The following is a 26707-nucleotide window of genomic DNA, read 5'->3' as shown; positions in this document are numbered from 1 at the left end:
CATGAACTTGTTGTTAGTCTCATTCTTAGATACAGTTTATAGCCTTTAATTGTTTGTTAATGTAAAGTTTTTGTCGTTTCACAACCGAAAGTATTTTCCTAACATTCTTCAATGCTTTTTACCTATTTTTATATATATAAAAAATAGGTATAGAATTCGCTCAAACTTTCGAAAATTTTTCCGAGGCCCGGAGGGCCGAATGACATATACCAATCGATTCAGCTCGACGAACTGAGCAAATGTCTGTGTGTGTGTGTGTGTGTGTGTATGTGTGTGTGTCCGTATGTGTGTTGTCAACTAAGAGGTCGAGATCTCAGAGATGGCTGGACCGATTTTCATCAAACTAGTCGCAAATGAAAGGTCTCCCCGTCACCCAAAACTCTATTGAATGGTTTTGAGATCGGATGTTTACTTTTTGAGTTATACAAAGTTTTATGTCAAAATTTTCTGTTTTTTGACAGTATCTGTCACAATTGACCTTGAAAACAGAATATGTTTTCAGACTTAGATTCCGCACGGTAATACCTATCCAACAAGCCATAGATTGTTAAAATCCGTCCATTTTTAACGGAGATATCGAAATTTTTCTGTAAGCGACTTTTCCCCCTATTCCAGCAGTAGGAGTTTTGAGCGCTGTATGACAAAGAAATGCTTGGGAGCAACGGAAAACACGATTTTTTATACTGTTACATACAATTGTTTCTAAGAACCAAAAGGATTGTGTACAGCATTCTTTTTCGTGACATTTAGCCTCGGACCGATTTTGGCACGGCTCGTTTTTGGCAACATAATCGTTCGAATATGACATATATAAACCAGATGATGGCAGAATTTTTTTTAATTATTTTGTTTTAAACTACTTACAGCAATAAATGCTGGAACAACATAACATCCATATACCATTCGAATCAGTTCGTCGAGATCAGCAAATGCGTGTGTGACAAATAACTTCAATTAATTTTCTCGGAAAATTTCTTTTCTACAAATTCAGATTCATACGAAAAGTCGTATGCTCCCAAACAAAGTTCCTGCATTATGTTTGGTTCCGACCTCTGGTTTCGGAACTACAGGATGATATGTGAAACGAAATCAAAATTGTGTAACTCATTTTTCTTGAAGATGGCTGAACCGATCTAAGATGCAAATGAAATCTAAGAATCATCTAAGATTCCAATGAAAAGTTTCAAAGTTCTATAAAACATCTTGCTTTTCAGTCAGATCCAACTTCCGGTTTCGGGGATTGTATAAAAATGTCTATTCCACATAATTTAATCAGGTTTATCGGGTTAGCAGATTTGGATAGTCGATAAAAATATTAACTTTTTTTAGTTTTAGTGGTATTCAGTTGTCGATCAGAAGGCACCTAAAAATTTAATTCGTGCTATGATCTCTCAAAGATGTCTTAACTGATTTTCAAATGTTTTGAAACAAATGTAAAGTGTACAGCTACTCAGGTGAATTTATCTGACTTCGGCCATACCGCTTTTAGAATTCCGGTTCCAGTATAAAATCGTTTCTCAAAGCTCAATCGTTTTCTCAAAAAAAGCCTAATCAAATTTCAGAAACAAAAATTTTAATTAAAACAAACTTATATACAAAAATTAATTATTTTATCCAATTATGACTTCCGGTTCTCGAATTACATGATGATGAATTTTTAAAATTCAAACCGATATATAGGGTGATTTTTTAAGAGCTTGAGAACTTTTTTAAACAATAAAACGCATAAAATTTGCAAAATCTCATCGGTTCTTTATTTTAAACGTTAGATTGGTACATGACATTTACTTTTTGAAGATAATTTCATTTAAATGTTGACCGCGGCTGCGTCTTAGGTGGTCCATTCGGAAAGTCCAATTTTGGGCAACTTTTTCGAGCATTTCGGCCGGAATAGCCCGAATTTCTTCGGAAATGTTGTCTTCCAAAGCTGGAATAGTTACTGGCTTATTTCTGTAGACTTTAGACTTGACGTAGCCCCACAAAAAATAGTCTAAAGGCGTCAAATCGCATGATCTTGGTGGCCAACTTACCGGTCCATTTCTTGAGATGAATTGTTCTCCGAAGTTTTCCCTCAAAATGGCCATAGAATCGCGAGCTGTGTGGCATGTAGCGCCATCTTGTTGAAACCACATGTCAACCAAGTTCAGTTCTTCCATTTTTGGCAACAAAAAGTTTGTTAGCATCGAACGATAGCGATCGCCATTCACTGTAACGTTGCGTCCAACAGCATCTTTGAAAAAATACGGTCCAATGATTCCACCAGCGTACAAACCACACCAAACAGTGCATTTTTCGGGATGCATGGGCAGTTCTTGAACGGCTTCTGGTTGCTCTTCACTCCAAATGCGGCAATTTTGCTTATTTACGTAGCCATTCAACCAGAAATGAGCCTCATCGCTGAACAAAATTTGTCGATAAAAAAGCGGATTTTCCGAATGGACAACCTAAGACGCAGCCGCGGTCAACATTTAAATGAAATTATCTTCAAAAAGTAAATGTCATGTACCAATCTAACGTTTAAAATAAAGAACCGATGAGATTTTGCAAATTTTATGCGTTTTATTGTTTAAAAAAGTTCTCAAGCTCTTAAAAAATCACCCTGTAGAAGATGACAATCCCGAAAAGCTTCAAAGTTGAACTCAAAACTGTTGTAATTTATTCGTCATATGGCCATACGAATCGGTTTGGGTTATGCTGGTTCCTGAATACCGGCTCTGGAAGTACCTTAAATTACCGTAAACTCTAGAGTGGAACTTACATATCATGGCATGTTTAATCGATTATCACACTTCTAGATTCAAATTCGATCCGATTTGCAGTTTCGACATTACAGAGTAATGAATGATTAAAATCTCAAATTGTCGCTTAAAACGACGGTCATTAAAATAATGTCATGAAAACTTAAACACCGAAGAATATTCATGCAAAAAACACATGCGGATTGATAAAAATAGGTATCATCTCACTGCTAGGTGGATTAAACACGTTTTCTTATATCAATTTTAGACTGCTTTGAGAGGATAGCATTGGGTGCAATGCTACCATTTGAAAAGACATTTCGAAACTCGGACACCAACTCGCTTAAAATCTGTGAAACACTCTGCCTGAACGACAAGGAATGTCAAACGTTTGCGTTTGGGTAAATATAATTATACTAGAATCCTATTTTGAAATTATTGGTTTCTAACAACTTTTTGTACGGTTTTTAGCATCTCCGGCAGGGGGAACGGCACCTGTCAACTATCGGCAAATGTGATTGATGCCACCAATTCACGTCCCGTCGGTACCGTATTCGATCCAGATTTTGATCTCTACGCCAGAAAGTACAACTGTTTTTTAGATTCAGGTGGGCCGTCGAATCCTCCGCCACGGCCTGGGGGTAAGTAAAAATACAAATGTCCACAAACAGCACAATAGCAAATTTTACTTATTTTAGGGCTTACTAGTTTCCCACCGAACGAATTGCCACCAGGGGGAACACAGCGACCTACTTCTGCCTTTCCTCCACCAGGATCAGCAGAACGACCTGGCTCTCCAGGGTTCTCTCCGTCCAGTACTACTGCCACAGGGGAACCAATTTCAAATACCAACAATGGATTTACTGATACAAGACCCACCAGTGAATACCCGGGCATATTTTCTACCAGCGTTGGCTCAACGTACAATCAGGCTACGGGTGAAACATTTCCAGAGACAACTGCTCCCGGGGAAGAGTACTATACTACAAAAGAACAACCTTCGTCTACTTTGTCAGGACATTATTCTCCTCCGACCAGCACTGCTTCAGGTCAACCAACCAGTACGGGAGCAGATCGAATCCCTCTAAAACAACCTGCACCAGGGGATCCATCTATGAAATATCCTCTGGATTTCAGACCTCAATATCCAGCGGAATCTGGCCCATCACGCCCCGGAAACTATCCTTACCAATTTCCGATGCTCTACGAAACAAACTATCCGCTGCCAAACAAAAACGATCGACTTCCAGGAGTTTACGCACCTAGCATCCCTTCACTTGATAATAACTATCTGCGCCCAGAATATCCAGGCTATTATGGTCGACCGTCTGGTCCTTCGGGTCCGACAGGCATAATGAAACCACTAGACAATACATTTACCGGCTACGGCGTCACTGGACCTCAACGACCGATAGACAATAAACCTGCCGATTACGAAGGATCTCTCCGACCTTCTGGTACAGGTGCTGATTCTGGCCCTTCAGGATACGGAATCACACGACCACCCGCACAAAGCGGCCCAACCGGAACAGGTGGATACAAAGTAACAGAAGATAAACCTGACCCGCAAACATCGAAATTCAGACGTGAGTAGTAACATCCATTTCGTATCCCATTTAATGCAGTGTGATGCTAATGACAGTATTTATAATCGAATTTACACGCCTCGCAGTAGTTTTATTACACAACATCAATTGAAACGAACCCCGTGTTGTGGCCACTCCAGCGGACAATTAAATTCTTTCTACTGTATCCAACTGGTGAAAAGTGTGCACGCCGCACGCATCACTATTAGCTTTTCAAATGGACACCTACAACGCCGTTAAATGACATTTATATACACATTTCAACACACCGTCAGCGTGGTTCCATTTACAACAGTAAAAACTGCCACTCCGGGACGGTAGCTTTTGTTCTTGATTACATAGCTGTCAATTTCAATGTCAGTGCGACGCTGGATTGGATTGGATGGTATTGTATCGACCACTGGCACCGCGACCGCTTTGGTAGGCCGCATCTTTGTGCAGCATTTGAAGAACCCCGTTCTGGGTGTTGACCACTTGACCGGGTCATTGGCGCTGCGTCATTGTACTTCAATTTGGGATGCGGTGCTAAACTGTGCTAAACAGGTGTTAGAAAGCTTCGTGATGCAGCATTTTCACGAATGTTTCTAATCTAACGACTAGCAACACTAGTAAATTGAAAAAAAAACAAATATTTAGTGAGAGATTGCGGCGGGTAATTAGAATACGATCATGTTGTGTGCATAGGTTTTTGCAGTTATACTTTTCTGATAAAAAATAATTTATCAAATAATAGATCATGGTTTTGCACATAAAAAGCCAAATAACTCAACTCATAGTGATCTTCCTCCTAGTCGTTTTCAAGATATTTAAAGATGAAATTCATAGAACTCAGATTTTTAACACATTTTTTCAGTGCATACTTTTTCAGAGTTCTCAATCGATATCTTAGAACTTCTTTATCAAAACTGTTTACGTACGAACAACAGTTTGCAAGCTACGCCGATTAGAACAAATTCAACAAACGCTGAGTTCTTATATAAATATTCCTGGAGCGGTTACTTCTAGGAGAAAGCACGAGGAACATTTGACTTCGAAGTGCCCACTTTTTTGGCCACATCCCGAACTAAAACCTCCTTCTTTTACTCGAACGCCTTCATTATACGTTTAGAGTTTTCAGACATTTTGTTTCCATACCCCCTATTTACCTCGGTTTCCACAATATTTACTTTTTTTTTCATTCTCTTCCGTAACATCACCATCACCGTCTACGGTTCTACGCTCCAGTCGATGACCAGCATGCGGGCCACCCGCCGGGCCTTCGTAGCCTGGGGGTGTTTCCCGCGGACCCACACGAACCGAAAGGAATCGGCCATAGATAGCGCCATCTGGAAGACCCATGCAACATACAATGGATTCTAGAAAATCTAAGACGACATAATCTAATGATACTATTCTAGTTTTAAGTTAGTCGTTAATTAAGATTAGAAAATACCCTTGGCATCTTAGAGCTTAAGCAGTGTGCCTAAAAATATATTATATTGTTGAATAAAAAAAAAAAATTATACGTTTATCCAACTGAGGGTTAGCAGGACCTTTTTTTCGACCCGTTTTCGGTTTTTCTTCAAAGGTGTTATCCTCACCGAACTTCCTGATTGCATTTCGCACGGCTTTTTCTCTTACTCCTTCCATTTTTGCTATCTTTCTCAGTGACAGTCCGCGTTCGACGTTGTTTTTCGACGTTGTCCTGCTGAAAGTCCACGTATTTCGAAACAAACTAATGAAAACGAATAAACAACTGCACAAGTGGTTAGAGAAGAGTGTAAACAACAGAACGCAGCCTTAAAAATTTATAGATTCTGAACTATTGCGAAATGACAGCGGCTTTTGGTTGCGTCCATACTTTCTGGGACAGTCTTTAGGAAGCAACTCGAAGAGCCAGGAATATTTACGGCTTTGGTCATGATTTAATCAAGAAATTGAATTATATTTCTAAACTTTAAAAGTAGTAAGAACTATCAATTAAAAGCTGTACTGTACAAAATCCGGAATATATCAAATCACGAATTCTTATTGCGAGAAAAACAAACGAAGAGGACATAGAAATAGTGAAAGCCTCAAAAGAATTTGAAAAGCGTTTAACATACCATTTCAAATCAAAGGTATCAGAATAAGTATTTTTTATGTAATATTTATTGAAATATGAGTTAAAATTAAATTATTAAGATTTAAATTGAGTGTTAAGCCACAAGTGGTGACTTTTCAGCTTTGTTATATACATGATTTAATTACCATTAAGACATAATTTGCTTCCGCAATTCTGTGATTTTTGTGTAGGGAAATTTGTAAACCTACTTGTATTGTGTGAAGTGGAATAGGAATTCTTATACTAACGTACTAACTACACTCTAAAAAATTTTGAATGTTACAGGTGACTTAATCCCGCATACGATGTAATTCATAAAGACCTAATTTGTCAAATGACGGAAAATTTTATTTGTAATGACTTAATGTTAGATGAGCTTGAATTTTACTAGTTTCGAGTTGCGTTCTATTAGCAGGTGCGACTGTATGAATTTGCACCTTTTACCGGCCTAGCAGCTGCATGCTTCTGTGGCTCAGTCGATTATCAGACGAACTTGCGATCCAATGATTCTCAGTTCAAGTGGCGGTGGGTTGCTAAAAAATTCTTTTTTTTTATTTCAATGAATTTCATGTCATGGAGTTTTAGACACAATATTAAATGTTCTTCCACGTAAATTTGCGTGAACTGCGATGCTCCATTTATATGCATCTAATAAGATGTAAAATTTTTTAAGTGTGTAATACAGAAAGCGAATCGTTTCAATTGAAGATTGCATCGATTTTTGTTGGAATTTGCTTATGTTATAATATTATGTAACATTACATCTAATGGTTCTATATTTGTGAGTCTGTGTAACTAATTTGTACTAAACCAGGGAGTACGTTATTCTGAATTCTTCAAAACGTTTTCTTCCTGGTGGAACAACAACAGACCAAATTGGTACTGCATATAGCATGGCTGGTCGGAAAAATTTGTTTATAAATTAATAATTTTGTCTTTAGACAAAGCTTAGAATTTCTGTTTATAAGAGAATATAAACATTTAATATATTTATTACACTTTGCCTGGATTCCTTCAATATGATCCTTGAAAGTGAGTTTTTTGTCATACATTAAACCTAAGTATTTTTCTTGACCAGACCATGTCAATTCCAAGCCATTCAATTTTAAAACGTGATTATTGTTTGGTTTAAGAAAAGAAGCTTTTGGCTTTTGAGGAAAGATAATTAATTGCGTTTTTGCTGTATTTGGTGCAACTTTCCATTTTGACAGATAATCAATGAAAATATTTAGGCTTCTTTGTAGGCGACTGCAGATCACACTTAGATTCCTATCTGTGGCTAACAGACTTGTGTCGTCACAGAATAGCGATTTCTGACAACCAACGGGTAGATTTGAAATATCAGAAGTGAAAATATTATAAGCTACGCTCGTACGGGTACCAATTCACATTTACAATTCGGATAACTAACCTGCAGAGTGCGATCATTTAAATAATTTTGAATCATTTTGATCAAATAAATAGGAAACTGGAAATCAGACATTTTTCTTATTAAACCTTTGTGCCAAACACTGTCGAATGCTTTTCCTAAGTCAAGAAAAGCAACTCCAGTGGATAACCCAGAAGTTTTATTCTATTCTTACATGTTGATGAGTAGTTGAATGTTTATGACAAAACCCAAACGGCTCTGGTAGAAATATTGAATTCTCATTTATATGAGGCATCAATCTTACTAAAATATTTTGTTAAAAAAATTTACCTAAAAGGAAACTGGTTGGTCAGTAACTTGATGTTCTTGTTGGGTTTTTATCAGATTTGAGGATGACTAATGTCATCTAGTAACAACACTTGAGTTGAAATATAATTATTTTTCAGTGAGACTTCGTTTTCAATAGGACTCACAACGTTTAAGTTTAGAGCACTCTCGAACTTCTGTGCGAAGGCTTTTTCGCCGTTTAGAAGAAGTATTTAATTTCCTTCTTTAAAAGATGAAATTTGTTTTTAAGGTTTCTTAAGAGTTTCTTCTTTTGAACATGTTGGACTATTTTGAAATAAAACTGAAAAATAATCAGCCAAGAGTTGATTATAAAGAAATTTCCCAGTAGGCTTTTTTGCTTGCAATTTCACTTAAAATTTAATTTGGGTTGCTTTTCAATTTGACATTGATTGTTGGATTTTAGTTTTATTATAATACTGTGAGCAAATTGTCACCCAAATTAAAATGCATCAAAATGGGAAGTGCTCGAGTTCATTTTAATGATCATTTGAAATATTTGTTTTTGAAGGAAAAATCAAATGCTTCATAGGACAGACGACTTTTGATTGCAAATTGTTACAATTCAAGCAGCGTATGATAATTTTATATACCATGTAACTTCGGCAAAAACGACATTGCGTTAGGTTCACAATGCTATTATGTAGTTTATAATGTTCCCAGCGAATATAAACGTGGAATATTAACTGTACTTTCTCTAAAATTGACAAATTGCTTACATCACTTCGATTGAAAAGTATTGTAAGAAGCTCTAGGAAGATTCCAGAAGGTGGCTTATCAAAATCAAATAGTAATTAAAAAGAGGCAAAACTAAGTAATTACTTTATTTTATTTTTAATTTCATCAGTAATTTGGTTATTTGATAAACCTTTTTAAGACTATCTCGAAAGGTAGGTTTTTTCTAAAACGATAAAAGCCCTCTATGAAACACGAAAATATTAATTTTCGTTATTTTATTGTAAAAAAACTTGAAGGATGAGGAATATACCGTTTCGAGCGTCCGTAAGCGTTTGTAAAGGGTGATTTTTTAAGAGCTTGAGAACTTTTTTAAACAATAAAACGCATAAAATTTGCAAAATCTCATCGGTTCTTTATTTTAAACGTTAGATTGGTACATGACATTTACTTTTTTAAGATAATTTCATTTAAATGTTGACCGCGGCTGCGTCTTAGGTGGTCCATTCGGAAAATCCGCTTTTTTATCGACAAATTTTGTTCAGCGATGAGGCTCATTTCTGGTTGAATGGCTACGTAAATAAGCAAAATTGCCGCATTTGGAGTGAAGAGCAACCAGAAGCCGTTCAAGAACTGCCCATGCATCCCGAAAAATGCACTGTTTGGTGTGGTTTGTACGCTGGTGGAATCATTGGACCGTATTTTTTCAAAGATGCTGTTGGACGCAACGTTACAGTGAATGGCGATCGCTATCGTTCGATGCTAACAAACTTTTTGTTGCCAAAAATGGAAGAACTGAACTTGGTAGACATGTGGTTTCAACAAGATGGCGCTACATGCCACACAGCTCGCGATTCTATGGCCATTTTGAGGGAAAACTTCGGAGAACAATTCATCTCAAGAAATGGACCGGTAAGTTGGCCACCAAGATCATGCGATTTGACGCCTTTAGACTATTTTTTGTGGGGCTACGTCAAGTCTAAAGTCTACAGAAATAAGCCAGTAACTATTCCAGCTTTGGAAGACAACATTTCCGAAGAAATTCGGGCTGTTCCGGCCGAAATGCTCGAAAAAGTTGCCCAAAATTGGACTTTCCGAATGGACCACCTAAGACGCAGCCGCGGTCAACATTTAAATGAAATTATCTTCAAAAAGTAAATGTCATGTACCAATCTAACGTTTAAAATAAAAAACCGATGAGATTTTGCAAATTTTATGCGTTTTATTGTTTAAAAAAGTTCTCAAGCTCTTAAAAAATCACCCTTTATAAGAATAAAAAATGTGTTTCAAAATATTTAAAAATATCAAAATGACGAACCTTTTGGCATCGTCCAAGGCTGGCCTAACAAATCGTCTTCTCGGGAAGAGGGAAGGCGCTCGGGAGTTCGGGAAGGCGCAAAATTTTGAAAGAAAAATTAGTCATCCACAATATTGACACTATGAAACAAAATTTAAGAACGAAATTTGAATTGCCATGTCGGCATGTAAACATTGAATAACTATGAAAAAAAGAACTGATTTCCTTATGTCATTTTCCGCTACATAAATTGTGTCCAATGCCGTCAAGTCAAGTTATAGAAAAGTGCTGTAAGGACACTGCAAACAATATACAAAATTTAAATGTGTAATAGAAAGAATTTAACGGTGACCGGTTTTTCAATAAGTTTTGAGCCATGTTTATAGGCATTCTTTGTTTTTTAGGGGTTAGCCAAATTTTGTGCTAGGGCACATAACCGTTTTTATTAGTTTTACGTTTCGTTTTTGACTCATCAGTGCAGAGCAGTTCAAATTGAACTGCTTAGTGCTAAACTCGGCAGTTCTATTTGAACCGCTAAGCAGACGTAAAGTTTCTGCTACTTACAGAACACTTTTTGTTTTGCAACGGAGTGCAATGTCTTTTCTGACGTGCCGAACGAAAACGTGTTTTCGACTATTTCTGGCCGATGCAGGTATGGTCATTTGTTTTCTTTGTTTCTTTGTTTTGTTTTGCATTTTAGCTCTACATGACGGTATAAACTTCACACTTCGCCCTGTTGATCTGGAATCTGAAGTGGCATCCGAACAAAAGTCAGTAGCATTCAATGAGACCATAAAACCATTAATGTGAGGCTGATTTTGTGACAATCTACTCAGCCGTTCCTGAGAAAAAGCAAAGAATTCCGATTTTGAGTTTTTGACTTGTATATTGAAACAATTTTGAGCAAAATTTAGAAGTGTTTTTACATGTTTTCGCATTATCGCTCAATGACAGGTAGCAATTTCATACATACTTTCCGGAACCGGAAGCCAGATCTGAAAAAAAATTCAGATCAACTTATGACAACATAATACTTTTTATTTGAATCTGAGTTTAGGAAGATCGTTCCAGCCGTTTCTGAGAAATTGGAGTGATTTCCAGTTTGGAGTACACGAAGACATTACCGTTACTTCCGAAAACAGGCAGTATGATTCGGTATACCCAAAATAAACTAACCATACTTGCCTTATTCAAGAATTATACGCATATTTGAATGTGTTTGGATTGAATTTTACATATCATGTATGAAACCAAATAAAAGTTTTATACTTATCAGCCTGTAATTCCGGAATCCGAAGTCGTATCCGGAGGAAATTCGGGATAGTTTTATATTGGGTTGTAAGACCTTTCATTTGAACCTAAGCTTGTAAAAATTCGATGAGGATGAGTCTCTTAGAAAAACCGAGTGCACTTTTTTGAATTTATTTTGCACAATGTACACCGTAACTTCGGAACCCGAAGTCAGATCCAGATGAAATTCAGTTGCAGGCTATAGAGCTATAAGACCTTTAATTTCAATCTGAGTTGAAGAAAATCAGTTATGCGGTCCCTAAGAAAATCGAGTACACTTTTTTCATTGTTTTGCACATTTTACCTCGTTACTTCCGAACCGGAAGTTCGATCCAAATAGAAATTCAAAAGCAGGCCTTTCATTTGAATCTAAGTTTGTGGAAATCGGTCCAGCCATCTTCGAGAAAATCGAGTGCACATGTTTGTTAGATACACACACAAATGATAAACATTTTAAAACAAATACTTAAATTTAAAGTCTTATTACATTCGTTCGCCGAAAAAGCTCCGGTCTGAATCTCAAAATCGAAAAGCCTCAAATCATTGATTCATCAACTATTTTTCCAATCTTATTGAAAGACGGGATCATATTACTTCTAATAGTGTTCATGCCCAATTTATCATGGTGAGTAGTAGAGGTGGTCGGACCCGATGGTAGTTTTTTTTTATTTTCGATCAGGTACGGTGTATCCCAACCATCTCCAGTGAGCAGCTTATAGAGTAATTTTGTAAACAGCAATCCGATTCGGCCGCAACTGATAAACCATACTTGTGAACGAAATTTTTCTAGTTATGAAAAATTTCTTTTTTCAACATTCCGCTAACCAAAGACTATTTGGTAGAAAAGAATGAAAATTATAGAAAAGCACAAATCTCCAAATAACTAGGGGAACGTACCACTTTAGCCAATTAGTTCTGATTTTGATTCTCTGGTATGTCGGAAAGTAATGGTAAAGCATATTGGAAAATAAAAAAAAAAGCTGTAAGTAACCTTATTTAAATTTACTGCTCTAGAAATAACAAATGTAAACTTACAAAATATTTTTACCCGTGTATATTCTAGCATAAATCTAATTATGTCGTTAGCTTTTTTTAATTCTAATGTATACAGTTTTTGTGAAGTAGAAAGAGATAGCATATACAAAATTTATAAATAAAGTAAATAAAAAGAAACTTGCTCTCGAAATCTGTCTAGAAAAACACCAATCCTACAACTCATTTTCAAAATTTACATCATGGTATCGATTTTTCGTGTTAAAGTGTAATATTAGAAATAAAATTGCCCGACAAAAAAAACTTTCTACAGCAATCAACGCCAAACGCTTGATTCACGCACATTTGCCTTATAGCAATGCATAGAAGAGACTAATTATAGTAGACAGTGACAATGAAATTATTCTATTTCCTCTACGATTATGTTTCTGTTCTCCCCCTTCAACATTTCCGATGTTTACTGCGCATAGAGGGGAAATATAATGTTTATACAAACTTTTTCATCAATTTGAATGCCCACAAACAAATGAATTGTTTAAGAACTGCTAATCAAACCATAATGATTTGAACTGCCAAAGACCGAATTTTCAACAGTTATTGAACAAGTGATATGCAATAGATTTTTTATGCTGGTTAGAAATATTTTATAAATCATGACGAGTTTCTGTAAGTAAATGAACAAAGTGAAAGATGCTATTTATGTTGGATCGATTGGGATTCGTAGTAAAATATTAGGTTTTGAATCATGAAAATACATTTTGACACCCACAGCAAAAAAAATAACGAAATTTACAGGTGACGCAAATTCACATATGATACCATTCAGAGGAACGTAATTCATAAAATGACTAAATTTTACGATATGTGTCAAACATGCTTTTGGAGCAGAAGTGTAAACACTTAAAAATTTGTCAGAATACATTAAATATATATCTACTGTAGAAATGAGTCATTTTTGACTCATATGTCTGTCTCAGAGGACGTAAATTTACACGATTTTTTTTTTGGGGTGTGTGCGAAATTTCTAATTTCGCGTAAAACACATAAATTTTAACAGTTTCACTCTTCTCCTCCTATGACCAAACGAGATTTTTAAATGATCCAATAATCCAGTAGAGTGCCGTAAGAAATTTATGTTTACAGTAATTTGTAAACGTTTAGGCAACTTTGAACTTTTCGAGTAAAGAAATCTAAAATAATTAGAAACAATTTTGAAATTTTATTTTCTTCGATTCGTCTTCGATTTCTCAGTGAAACCCACTGCTAAACTAGCACTTTAACTTACTAGGCGTCACATTTACTCTACTTGCGTGTCATTTGATAGCGTGGTCCACTATTTTTACTGAAGAATACCGGGTCTCACAGTTTGCCAAATAAAGTAACATTTTCAAAACACTGGCCTATGTAGACGCTGCCATATTTTTCACGACTAAAAATGGATCACAGACACCATTCAGTAGCTTTGTCAGTGAGAACATAACAAACTGAGTAAGATAACCAAATTTATTGCATCTAGGGTCGCATAAATCCCTCTTCTTTGTAACGTCGAACGCATCGGCTGTGGTGCATAGTGCCGGTCATCTAACAGATAGGTTGCAAAATTTTACACATGCATCCTCAGTGTCTTTCAACAAAGAAAAGTGCACCAGTACGTGAAGCAAAACGGGAGTGGCTTTGACGGAGTGCAAGCAAGCATTAGTTTAATGAACAATGGACAAAAATTCGAATTTCGCTAAAGCTACTGATGGAAAAAATTACCAACATTGGTGATCATTTAAATGTTTGCTCTTATGTAACTTGTCTATTTGAAATTAAAATTTTGATGGAGCAATTCTTTAACTACTCGGATACAATATCCTATATAAGTAATCAGGAAATAGCAATCTAATAGAATACGGAAGATTTGTTGTTCTCCCTCAACAAGCTACACGGTGAAAGCGTACCTCTAATGTGCCAAGTCATTAACAAAGAGTGGTTGTGCCTACGCTGTTTTCTAAATGATAGTGTCGATTCTTTTTCAACGAAAAGAATAATTAAGTTGAATATTTTCCGCGTTTCTTTTACTGATTTGGCCTACATATGCTAAACTAAGACACTTGAGATTTATCCACTGTCCCATTGTTATATCGATTAATTCTAATCACTACTAATATTCTTCATAACCTGAAAAAGTTTTGAGCCCAATTTGGCAAATTTTTTCAGGTGGTTTTGTAACATCGTTTGAAGTGACGATTTGAAATTTCTATCACTTATTACCTTGTAACTCCGGAACCGGAAGCCAGATTGAGAAGTGAAATTGAGAAATTTTGTATGGAACCATGAGACCTTTCATGAAAGAACTTGGTGTATGAAAATCAATTAAGTATTATATAAGATGTCGAAATGAGTCTTGCTTCGAAGTTTTTCAGAATTTATTTTTTACAGTTTTCTGTATCGTCATTTTTTATTACTGTTTAAAATTTAGAAATTCATCGCACTGTTTTAATTCAAAAAACGAATAAAATTCAGCATTTTTGTATGGGACTATAAGTCGTTTTAATTGATTTTAAGTTTGTGAAATTCAGTTTTACCGTTTAACAGTCACCTTAAAGACTTTCATTTAATTCTAAATTTATGAAAATCGATACAGCCATGTTAATGAAACTGAAGTACGATATGATTTAGAGCTTTTTATCAATATTTTCGGGATCAAAAATCGGGTACCGATTAAACTGAAATAAATTTAATGTGTCATCGACTATTAAAATCTGAGAATCAGAGAAATTTAGTACGTAATTCCCAGGAACTCCCTACTTATCACATGTTTTTAACCCACATGGTGATGCGATGATCTCTTTTTCATATTACTCATACTCTCGAAAAAATATTAATATGGTGTTCTTAAAAAAAACCTTTTCATTGAATAGAAACAGGACAGTGATATTTTCTACCGGCGTCACGTGAAATCGTTCCGTCCTTGTTGTTGAACAGCTTCTTCAACCGTTCCTTATCCTTCTTCTTCGTCATTATCTTCGTCTGGCGGCCGCTACCGGACTTTCGCTCCACACTTAGGAATGCCAGGATCCGGTAAACTGTACTCACGGGCATGTTTCCGTTTAGTAAGTAGTCTATCGTAAACTTTTTTCCACTATGACCATGCGTATCGCAATACCGCACAACACGCTAACGGAGTGCTTGCTGTTTCGACGCCATCTTCGATTGAACTGACAACACCCGAGCGAAAAGAAACATGCCACCCATTTCTAGGGAGTCCAGAGACACATTTTTAAACATGAAAAAAGACATAGCATTCGAATAAGTATTATACTAGTGATTTTTACAAAATCAGACAACTTTTTCAATAAAAACCCTGAAAATTTCCATATCGAGTCTTGCACTGAAAGAAATTAACTTAAAAAATATAAAATTAATTTACAAAAATTAAACCATTTTTTATTTTGATGAAATAGATTTTCATTGTCGAAAACTAAACTAAACTGAAAGTCATTATCATCCAATTCAATGAATCTTAATTTGAGGGGTGATTTCATAGAATACTGAATAGAATTGACTTTAATTTAGAAAATCGATTTTTTTTCAGTGTAGGATTCGAATAGACGAATTTTGTGCAAAATCGTATTCGGAGTTGACTGCATATAGACACAAAAAGCAACTTTGTTCATAGTTTTACGTTTCGCCGTCGACTCATCAGTGCATCAGCAGATTTTCCAAAATTGATGTGTACTATCTTTTTAAAAGGACTACACAATTTTACCAATTTTTTGCAATTAGTTAAAGTATAAAAATGATAAATCCTACATATCTAATTTACGAATGAAAATACAGAAAAAATTATTTAACGAATTTTACACTGAAAAAATCGATCCTGAAATCAAATTACAAAAACGTGATTAATCCACCTAGCAGTGAGATGATACCTTAGGTGTTTTAGTTCTCATGACATTATTTTAATTATCGTCGTTTTAAACGGCAAATTGAGATTTTAATCACTCATTACCCTGTAATGCCGAAACTGCAAAACATATCGAATTTCAATCTTAGCGTGCGACAATCGATTGAACATTCCATGAGATGTCGAAGTAAGTTCCACTTTAGAGTTTTTCGTCATTATTTATGGTACTTCCAGAGCCGGTATTCAGGAATTAGCATAGCCCAAAATGATTCGAATGGCCATAAATTATTACGCCAAACAATTTACATGAAATTTATAAACTCATCATCTGTAATTCCAGAATCGGATAAAATTCACCAATTTTGTATGGGACCTTAAGTCCTGTAATATTTGTTTTTGAAGTTCGATTTGGTCTTTTTTGAGAAAATGATTGAGCTTTGAGAATCGATTCTATACTGGAACCGGAATTCTAAAATCGGTGTAGCCGAAATCAGTTAAATTCACCTGAGGAGTGTGTAGACATCTTTGAGAAATTGTAGTGCGAATTAAAATTTGGGGGTACATTCCGAATCCAAAAACGAAAACCGCTCAAACTGAAATAAATTTATTTGGTAATCGACTATCCAAATCTGCAAACCCGATAAACCTGATTAATTTATGTGAAATGAACATTTTTATACTAATCACCCTGCATTTTCTAAACCAGAAGTCGGATCTGACTAAAAAGTAAGAGGTTTTATAGGATTTTAAGACCTCTCATTTGAATCATAGACGATTCTTAGATTTCATTTGAATCTTAGATCGGTTCAGCCATCTACGAGAAAAATTAATTGCATTATTTTAATTTCGTTTCACATATCATCCTGTGGTTCCGCAATCAGAAGTCGGATCCAAACGTAATTCAGGAACCTTGTTTGGGAGTATACGACTTTTCATATGAATCTGAGTTTGTAGAAAACGGTTTAACCAGCTCCGAGAAAATTGAGTGAAATTATTTGTCACACACGCATTTGCTGATCTCGACAAACTGAGTCGTATGGTATATGGAAGTCATGTTCTTCCAGCATTTTTTGCTGTAAATAGTTTAAATCAATATAATTATGGAATTACTTTCAACTCGATAATGCTGGTATCATCTGGTTTACATATGCCATATTCGAAAGATTATGTTGCCAAAAATGAACCGTGCTAAAATTGGTCCGAGGCAAATTGTCATAAAAAAGGATGCTGTACACAGTCTTTTTGGTACTTAGAAACAATTATATGTAACAGTATAAAAAATCGTGTTTCACGTTGCTCCCAAGCATTGTTTTTTCATACAGCGCTCAAAATTCCTTCTACTGGAATAAGGCTTACACAAAAATATCGATATCTCCGTTAAAAATGGACGGATTTTAACAATCTATGGCTTGTTGGATAGGTATCACCGAGCGAAATCTAAGTCTGGAAACATATTCTGTTTTCAAGGTCAAATGTGACAGATACTGTCAAAAAACTGAAAATTTTGACATAAAACTTCGTATAACTCAAAAACATCCGATCTCAAAACCATTCAATAGCGTTCTGGGTGACGGGAAGACCTTTCATTTGCGACAAGTTTGATCAAAATCGGTCCAGCCATCTCTGAGATCTCGACCTCTTAGTTGACAACACACATACAGACACACACACACACACACACACACACACACACACACACACACACACACACACACACACACACACACACACACACACACACACACACACACACACACACACACACACAGACATTTGCTCAGTTCGTCGAGCTGAATCGATTGGTATATGATATTCGGCCCTCCGGGCCTCGGAAAATTTTTCGAAAGTTTGAGCGAATTCTATACCTATTTTTTATATATATAAAAAAAGGTAAAAAACCGCTATTCTTCATTCGAATGGAAATATGTCCTAACATAGATAATTATGTTCGCTGACATAGTTGTTTCCTTGAATGTACCTATCTTGCAATGTATGACTGGTTGATAGGAAACTTAATCACCTATCTTGAGACAAAATTTCATAAAAATCAATAATGGTTTTGTTTTGTAAATCGATTTTAAATTTTCATTTTTTTTTAGTGTAGGACTTGACAAGAATTTTTTCTGTATTTTTATTAAAAATCTTGACTGGTTTTGTGAAAATTACTAGTATAAACTGGTTAAAAAGTTTAGTTTTGGAAAAACGAAGTATGCATTTCTAGGGACAAGGTCTACACGATTAGGAAAGTTTCATTCAATTTATAGAGGGTGCTGCCAACATTTGTGCGAATGGGTGCGAAATTTTTTGTAAAGAAGAGTTCTCATAGCATAATTTTCTTCAAGTTTCGGGAGGGGTTTGAACCCCTAAAATCCCCCCTTGTTTACGTGCCTGGTTTCGAACAAAAAATTGAAATAGTTTCAAGCCAAAATTAGAAGAAAAAACCCTTCTTAATCCACCTAGTGGTGTGATAATGCCTTTCTCTTCTTTCATAACAGTCTCATGAAAATATATTTTATACTTTTATTATACAATTTCGGATACTAATTTTGACACCAATTGATTCAGATTGATTCGAGTAGTTCACAAAAGCATGCTTCAGTGTTTATGTCACACAGTCAGCATCATTTTTCCAAACTAGTGCTTGACATTTGCGTTGCCTATTTGTATGAGAACAGTGATGCTAATCTAAAAAACCCTTCTCAGTCCACTTAGTGGAATTTTCATATATCTTGAAAAATCACCATAGGGGGAGTACATGAAATTTTCGAAATCGAAAAAAAATGTTGATGCCAAAAGGCTTAAAATTGCATAAAACGTCGAGATTTAGTGTCATCTCGAAAAAAAATTTTTTTGAAAAAATCGACTTTTTGAGACTTAGAAGAAATATCAAAAATCCCAAAAAGTTGATTTTTTCAAAAACAATTTTTTTTGTGTTGACACTAAATTTCGATGTTTCATGCAGTTTTAAGAGTTTCGGCATCAAAAAAAATTTTCGATTTTGGAAATTCATGTACTCCCCCCTATGGTGCTTTTTCAAGATCGAAAATTGTCAAACCTTTACCACCGGGCAGCACCCCTTACGCATGTTCGATTTAGCTCAAAATTTGCATGAAGGCTTTTTTAGAGATGCTTAAACTTTTGAGCACTAGAACTTAACGAAAATAGAGGTGATCCCAAAATTTTGGAACCCTTATATATATAAGAGTGGCAAAAGTCAACGTGTTTTGTCGGTTACGTCACATATACCATCATATATCTGGAACCAAAAGTCACAGCCATTTGATCTTCGAACTTGATCAATGGCCCGACAGTAGCTTTCAAACGAGCCCAAGTTTGTTAAAATCGGTTCATTCATCTCTGAGAAAATTGAGCGCGTTCAAATATCTTCTAAAAGTGCACACACACACACACACACATATATATATATATATATATATATATATATATATATATATATATATATATATATATATATATATATATATATATATATATATATATATATATATATATATATATATATATATATATATAGATATATATATATATATATATATATATATATATATATATATATATATATATATATATATATATATATATATATATATATATATATATATATATATATATATATATATATATATATATATAGACATTTTCCGATCTCGTCGAACTGAGTCGAATGGTATATAACACTATGGGTCTCCGAGCCTCCGTTCGAAAGTCGGTTTTTTCAGCAATTCTAATACGGTTTCAGTTAAATCTGAAGGTCTAAAGAAGGGTTTGAGCTTTAAAACACGCTTCCCCCTATAGTTCCAGATTACCTTTTATTTGAGGCCTTTGATTAAATCATCTCGGAGTAAAGTAATTGAGTTCCGTTTTATAGATTAGCAACTTACGTGTCCTATATATTGGAACCGTATTAAAAAGAATTTTTACCTTTATCGCATCGTCGCTCTATGTGACGGCTTCAAATTATACTCAAAACACTGTACTTGCGGAACCGGAACATGGATCTGGATGAAATTCAGGAATTTAGTGTGGGACCTGTGATATTCTCCTTTCCGTAGCTATTCCATTTCATTCAAATACCCTTTGTCGGAGTGTATAACAACAGAAAAGTAGTAAGTGAAGGTTACTACTTTTCTCTTGTTAACCAGCACCAGCGTTGCCAGGTCATTTTTCTAAAAATCGGTATTCGGCGCAAAAATCTATCTGTACCATATCGGTATCAAAATCTCTTCTAAACAAGTACCAGGATAATGTTACCAGACTCATTTAGGTGAGCAAAAAAAAGTCCCACGACAACCTTTTCTCTTGTCTATTCAAACTAAAAACCAAAATCGGCATTTATCTGTATGATTCGTGAATTATCGGTATTTTAAGAGTACATATTGGTATTGCGGTAAAGAGGTCAAAAAACTGTATAAATACCGAGAAATCTGTATACCTGGCAACGTTGTCCAGCACTCGGCCACACGGTTTACATGCTAATACACTCATCCTAAAACTTCATGTGGCTAACACATAACTCAGGATACCACAGGACCGTAAGACCTTACATTTTGAATCTAAGCTCGAGAAAATCGAATAAACGCTGAAGTGAGTTCCATTTTGGATGTTTTTGAACATTATTTCTGGTACTTGTGGAACGGGAATCCTGGAATCGGGTATATCCGATGTGAGTTTGTATGAACTAGAGGCGTTTATTTACTATTTTTGAGAAATTAGATCATCTTTTAAATTTCTTCTACAAAAGCAAACAATTGGCATTCTTTTTTTCAATCACGTTTCTGTAATTCCGTAATCGGAAGTTATATCTAAATTTAACACATTTGAGACAAGAATGATTTTCATTTAAATCATAGTTTGTTTAAATCGTTTAAATAATTTAAATATTTTTCTCACGTATTCAACGAACTTCTCGAACGGGTTCTCACAGCGACTTTTGAAAGTGATATTTTTACACCAAACATTCTGCATCTCCGGAAACGGAAGTCGGATCTTGATTTTCAGTTTGTACAAGCTACAAAAAGGTTCATTGTTTATCACACACACACACAGACATTTGCTGATCTCGACGAACTGATTCGAATAATATATCAAACGGTTTTGAAAGCCAGTAGCACTAGCTCACACTCCTAGCCAATAGCTGTATTAGCTCAAGCAGATACAAAAGAAGTCTTGGAATGTAATGCAATTATATGGAAAATGGCGCGGAAGATAAATTACTGTCATTATATCAAATCATTTAAAGTCTAAACTTCCTTTAGTCGATCAAAATATGCCCGGCTATAGCCAAGCGTTGGTAATCATAATTCCTGAACAATTACTGAGCCACAGTACTTAACTCGTAAAATGAGTTGAATCCATCATTAAACATGTCATCTTAAAATACATCTTTCAAGGTTTACTATGGATGAAATAACATTATTTTTATATTCGTAATCACACTTACAAACACACACACACTTTCAATCAAATTACTACTACCCATCACTCCAAAAGCAACAAGTTGTCATACTGATTCTATAATATCTGATCGTTTCGTGACTTATTCATTCACAAAAAAAACTGGAAACAAAAACACATCCAGAATGATAGAAACCTTGAAAAGCTAGAAAATTCTGACACTGACCGTGCTACACTCGCAAAACACAGCGAACTATACCCATTAACCTCGGCTAGTTCCGATAGTGTACTGGATTTTTTTACGAGCTCATTAGCGGTTCAATTTGGTGCTGAGCATGGTATGAGCATATATGTTAAAACAATAGAAATAGTGTCATCTGTAATTATTTGTGACGAAGGCTACCCTCACACCTATAGTAAAACAGTATTTGCCATTTAATAAACATGACCGAAATGCGTGATTATTGTAGACATGATCAGTAGAATGTTGGGTGTCTGTTTATCGATATGTTAAGTAAATGAGAATTTTAGATCACTTATAATAATTGATTGTTGAAACTTCAAATTGGTACTGGTCTTGAAATTACTCACTAAAACGATCCTTTAGTAATATTGTGTATGGAATCTTGCCTTCAGTCCTACACTAGAATCTTTCCATAATGAATAAGCATTATTTCAAAGGCAAGTAGAAACTGTCGGATATGTCTCCACAAACAACCAGGGGCGATGAACTTGACGAACTAAAAGATTGAAATCGTTGCTGACGAGTTCCATTAACAAATTTCAGTCATATACAAACTAGGAAGAAAAAAGTGAAATACATAAAAGACCTTCAAAATTAGGTGGCAAACAATTGGTTGAGCGCTCGCACGTCTCCGCACGGAGCACCGCCTTCTGCCTGGTCACAACAAAACCGCAATAACTACTCACAGAACGGAAACCCGTCATGCACAAACGCATCGCGAATCCCCGCCCTGCATCTCCACCGCAGGCGACGATAGGTGGGAAAATCAACTACCGAGAAAACATCACCAATTAAACCACCATGCGGCTCCACAAACCCCCGGATAGCTGAACGGTGTCAGCACATCGTTTTTGAAACGTGCTAGTTAGTAGGTTTTTCGTTTGCACGCTGCGATGATTTCGGTTTATCGCCAATTCATGCCGGGCGTTGTGTTCGGTCGCAGTTCGCGATCATCTCCAGGAGCTAACGGACGCTAATGGTTAGCTGCACGGAAGATACCTTAAGAAGTTCATCTACGCAAATAGGATACCTAAGAAAACCAGCTGCTGTGAACGACTGAGAGAAATATAAAAGTCATCTCTTCGTTGGCAACGACTTCCAGTAGTGATCGGTCAAGTCGGGGGTCGGTTTGTAGAATTCTCGTTCCGTAAACAAGTAGGTTCTTGAATTATTACGAACAATTTTATTAGTTTCTGTACCCCGGAACTATAAGAAAAAGTTGATCGCGCACAACACTGCCAATAAGATATGATACCAAAAGTGTAATGAAATCGAAAGTATTCTAATGAAGTGATAAATGAGTGCTTGAAAAACGGGTGTGTCAACTTGCATGCACAACATTGCAGTTCAATGTGACTGGTTGCGACCAGGAAATGAAGCGATTATTTTTGCACACAAACGTTGATCGATAGTTCATAGTGATCAATGGTCCTAGATAAGTGAATTTCTCAACTAACTTTAGTTCATCTAACCATTCATGTGAAGAACGCATCGATAATCAATGAGATGTCCCGGTTTCAGCACAAATTTGTTTCTATAAAGAAGATAGTTTAAGAACAGTTAGAAAATATGGCAAGCTAAATACAGTCTCACTTGTGGGTGTCAAACTTGAAAAGAAAAACTGTGGCCATGCATTTCGAACAGAAAATGGTACCAAATATTGTGCATATGTTAGTTCTGGTACTAGTAGGAGTACAATCGACTATAATCATTGTCGAAGATGCAAAAGGTAATTTGTAGATTGATTGATTGATACTAAATAATGCTCAATGAATTAGTAGTTGAAATCCAATCGTACTGAGCTTCAATCAAAAGTCGTGACATGTGGAAATGATTTTGGTTAAGTAATGAATATCGTGCTATCCATGAAATTTATTAACCTTTTCCTAGTCAGGCTTAATATGATTATATTTTTAAATGTAATATTCAACGCGTACTTTATCTTAGAAAAATAATTTTTGAATGCTTATACAGTGTTTCCAAAATGAACAAATGTTTTTGCATTTATCTTATTTCAACTGAAAATGTCAATCTCATTCGGAAAATTTCATGAATATCCTTATAATTACAACAGTAGAAATGATGAATCGTTCCTGGTCGGATATTGGTAGAACATTCATTCAGGAATTCAATTAGTGTTACGACGGACAAATATCCAGTTATACACCGAAAGAAAAGATAAAACGTACACGACATGTAAACCGACAGTACTATGAAATAGGCATAAGTTGAAACTAAAATCTGATTTAAAACCATGATTGATGTAAAATTACATTAAGATTCGTTTAGTTTTTCACTGAACAAGACTGTATATTTACAAACGGCTTAGTTTTGTGATGTAACTTTCCATTCAATTGCCTGCTCCAAATATGTGCATGAAAATAAATGTAAATTCACAAAATATTTTTATCTGTGTACGAACATATGAAATCGAACGCAGAAACTACCACACAGCTCAAAAATGTATTGTGGTGTACGTTCTGATCCTTTTGATATAACATGAGGTGTTCCCCAAGGGTCATTTCGGACCACTCCTGTTTGTGCTATTTGTGAATGTGCTTTGCAATGAACTGTCGTCGTTGAAAGTAATGTATGCCGACAATCTAAAATTTTCCAAATCATCACAATCTTTATAGATTGTTGTGCGCTATAAATGTACGTTGAATGTGTCAAAAATTGGTGTGATAGAAACGACATGAGTGTTAATGGTAATAAATGTAATACCATAACATTTTCACGAGCTCAGTCTCCAACTTTATTTCAGTACTCAATGTTGGCGAATCCAGTCGAACAAGTTTCCTTTGTAAGAGATTTAGCCGAAATTTCCGACCGTAAGTAACGATTCACCGAACAGTTTTCGGTGGTTATTGTCAAAGGCACAAATCTTCACACAACTAGGGGAACACTTGAGCCAGCTCCGGATTATTGGTCTAGAACAGGGTTTCCCCTTGGGGTCGAAATTGGTTATCGAGGGGTCGAAATAATTGAAAACTAAATTTGGGAGTCGACGAGATCTGAAGATCGACCCCTATCAACTAATACAAGTCCTTTTTTGAAATTCTGCAAACGTGTTCTAACTTCTTGGTTCATAAAAAAAAATCTTATTCCAATAAATTTCACCGGTGTTGATCAACTACGCATCACATTTGTGCACTTTAATGCACTTGTACACAACATCGGCAATGAAATAAGTTACAACATAGCACTTGGAAATCTGGAAACGGAATTTCTAAATTAGTTTGTTTATAGGGGTACTGAGGTATCAATTAACATTGGCTGCTCAGAATAGTTTGGGAACCCCTGGTCTAGATAGATATTAATAATGTCTGTGCGATAGTATTTACTCTCATCGAAGAAAATAAATCTAAATCTAAACTCTAAATCTTATTAGATGCACATAAATGCAGTATAGCTCTTCACGAAAATTTACATTAAGCTGATTACGATTAGCTGAAATTGTATAGAGAATTCCTAGATTATCAGACCTGGGACTTACAAATCATCCTACAATGTACATCTTCTGCTAACCCCAGAGTTCTTTGATCAATACCCGCCAGGCCCGAATGTAGATCAACAAACTGGGAAGGGATGTTAGTCCAACACTTGTTGTTAGTAGAGGTCGTATATAAAGGGTGATTTTTTAAGAGCTTGAGAACTTTTTTAAACAATAAAACGCATAAAATTTGCAAAATCTCATCGGTTTTTTATTTTAAACGTTAGATTGGTACATGACATTTACTTTTTGAAGATAATTTCATTTAAATGTTGACCGCGGCTGCGTCTTAGGTGGTCCATTCGGAAAGTCCAATTTTGGGCAACTTTTTCGAGCATTTCGGCCGGAACAGCCCGAATTTCTTCGGAAATGTTGTCTTCCAAAGCTGGAATAGTTACTGGCTTATTTCTGTAGACTTTAGACTTGACGTAGCCCCACAAAAAATAGTCTAAAGGCGTCAAATCGCATGATCTTGGTGGCCAACTTACCGGTCCATTTGATGAATTGAATTCCAGATGAATTGTTCTCCGAAGTTTTCCCTCAAAATGGCCATAGAATCGCGAGCTGTGTGGCATGTAGCGCCATCTTGTTGAAACCACATGTCTACCAAGTTCAGTTCTTCCATTTTTGGCAACAAAAAGTTTGTTAGCATCGAACGATAGCGATCGCCATTCACTGTAACGTTGCGTCCAACAGCATCTTTGAAAAAATACGGTCCAATGATTCCACCAGCGTACAAACCACACCAAACAGTGCATTTTTCGGGATGCATGGGCAGTTCTTGAACGGCTTCTGGTTGCTCTTCACTCCAAATGCGGCAATTTTGCTTATTTACGTAGCCATTCAACCAGAAATGAGCCTCATCGCTGAACAAAATTTGTCGATAAAAAAGCGGATTTTCCGAATGGACCACCTAAGACGCAGCCGCGGTCAACATTTAAATGAAATTATCTTAAAAAAGTAAATGTCATGTACCAATCTAACGTTTAAAATAAAGAACCGATGAGATTTTGCAAATTTTATGCGTTTTATTGTTTAAAAAAGTTCTCAAGCTCTTAAAAAATCACCCTTTACTACTGCGCACTCCACAAATGTCACGGGAGAAGGTTATTTGTTAGTAAAATTGCAATAAAGGTAGTATTCGCGCGCGACTTAGTATGTTCCGGTTTCAAGATGCTCGGATGCACCACTAAACTCACAGACTGCCCGAATGAATGTTTCAACGATATCTGAAACTGAAGTCCCAAAAAACTTCCCTATTTATTCTAAATGGAATTACCTTCTACA

General features: G+C 35.7%; 1 protein-coding gene across 4 annotated transcripts in view; it reads left to right on the top strand.

Moving 5' to 3' along the window:
- The window catches only part of LOC131428297 (uncharacterized), a 72819-nt gene that overhangs the window by 24535 nt on the left and 21577 nt on the right, over window positions 1–26707 (top strand). For all 4 annotated transcript variants that reach the window (XM_058592131.1, XM_058592130.1, XM_058592132.1 and 1 more), the window contains exons 3-5: window positions 3007–3139; window positions 3210–3379; window positions 3437–4324. In XM_058592131.1, the coding sequence (XP_058448114.1) occupies window positions 3007–3139; window positions 3210–3379; window positions 3437–4324 (1191 nt within the window). The remainder of the gene's footprint in view (window positions 1–3006; window positions 3140–3209; window positions 3380–3436; window positions 4325–26707) is intronic.

This window comes from Malaya genurostris, chromosome 2, assembly GCF_030247185.1.
Source record: "Malaya genurostris strain Urasoe2022 chromosome 2, Malgen_1.1, whole genome shotgun sequence".
Taxonomy (NCBI): Eukaryota; Metazoa; Arthropoda; class Insecta; order Diptera; family Culicidae; genus Malaya; species Malaya genurostris.
This window is presented reverse-complemented; position numbering and strand designations above follow the sequence as displayed.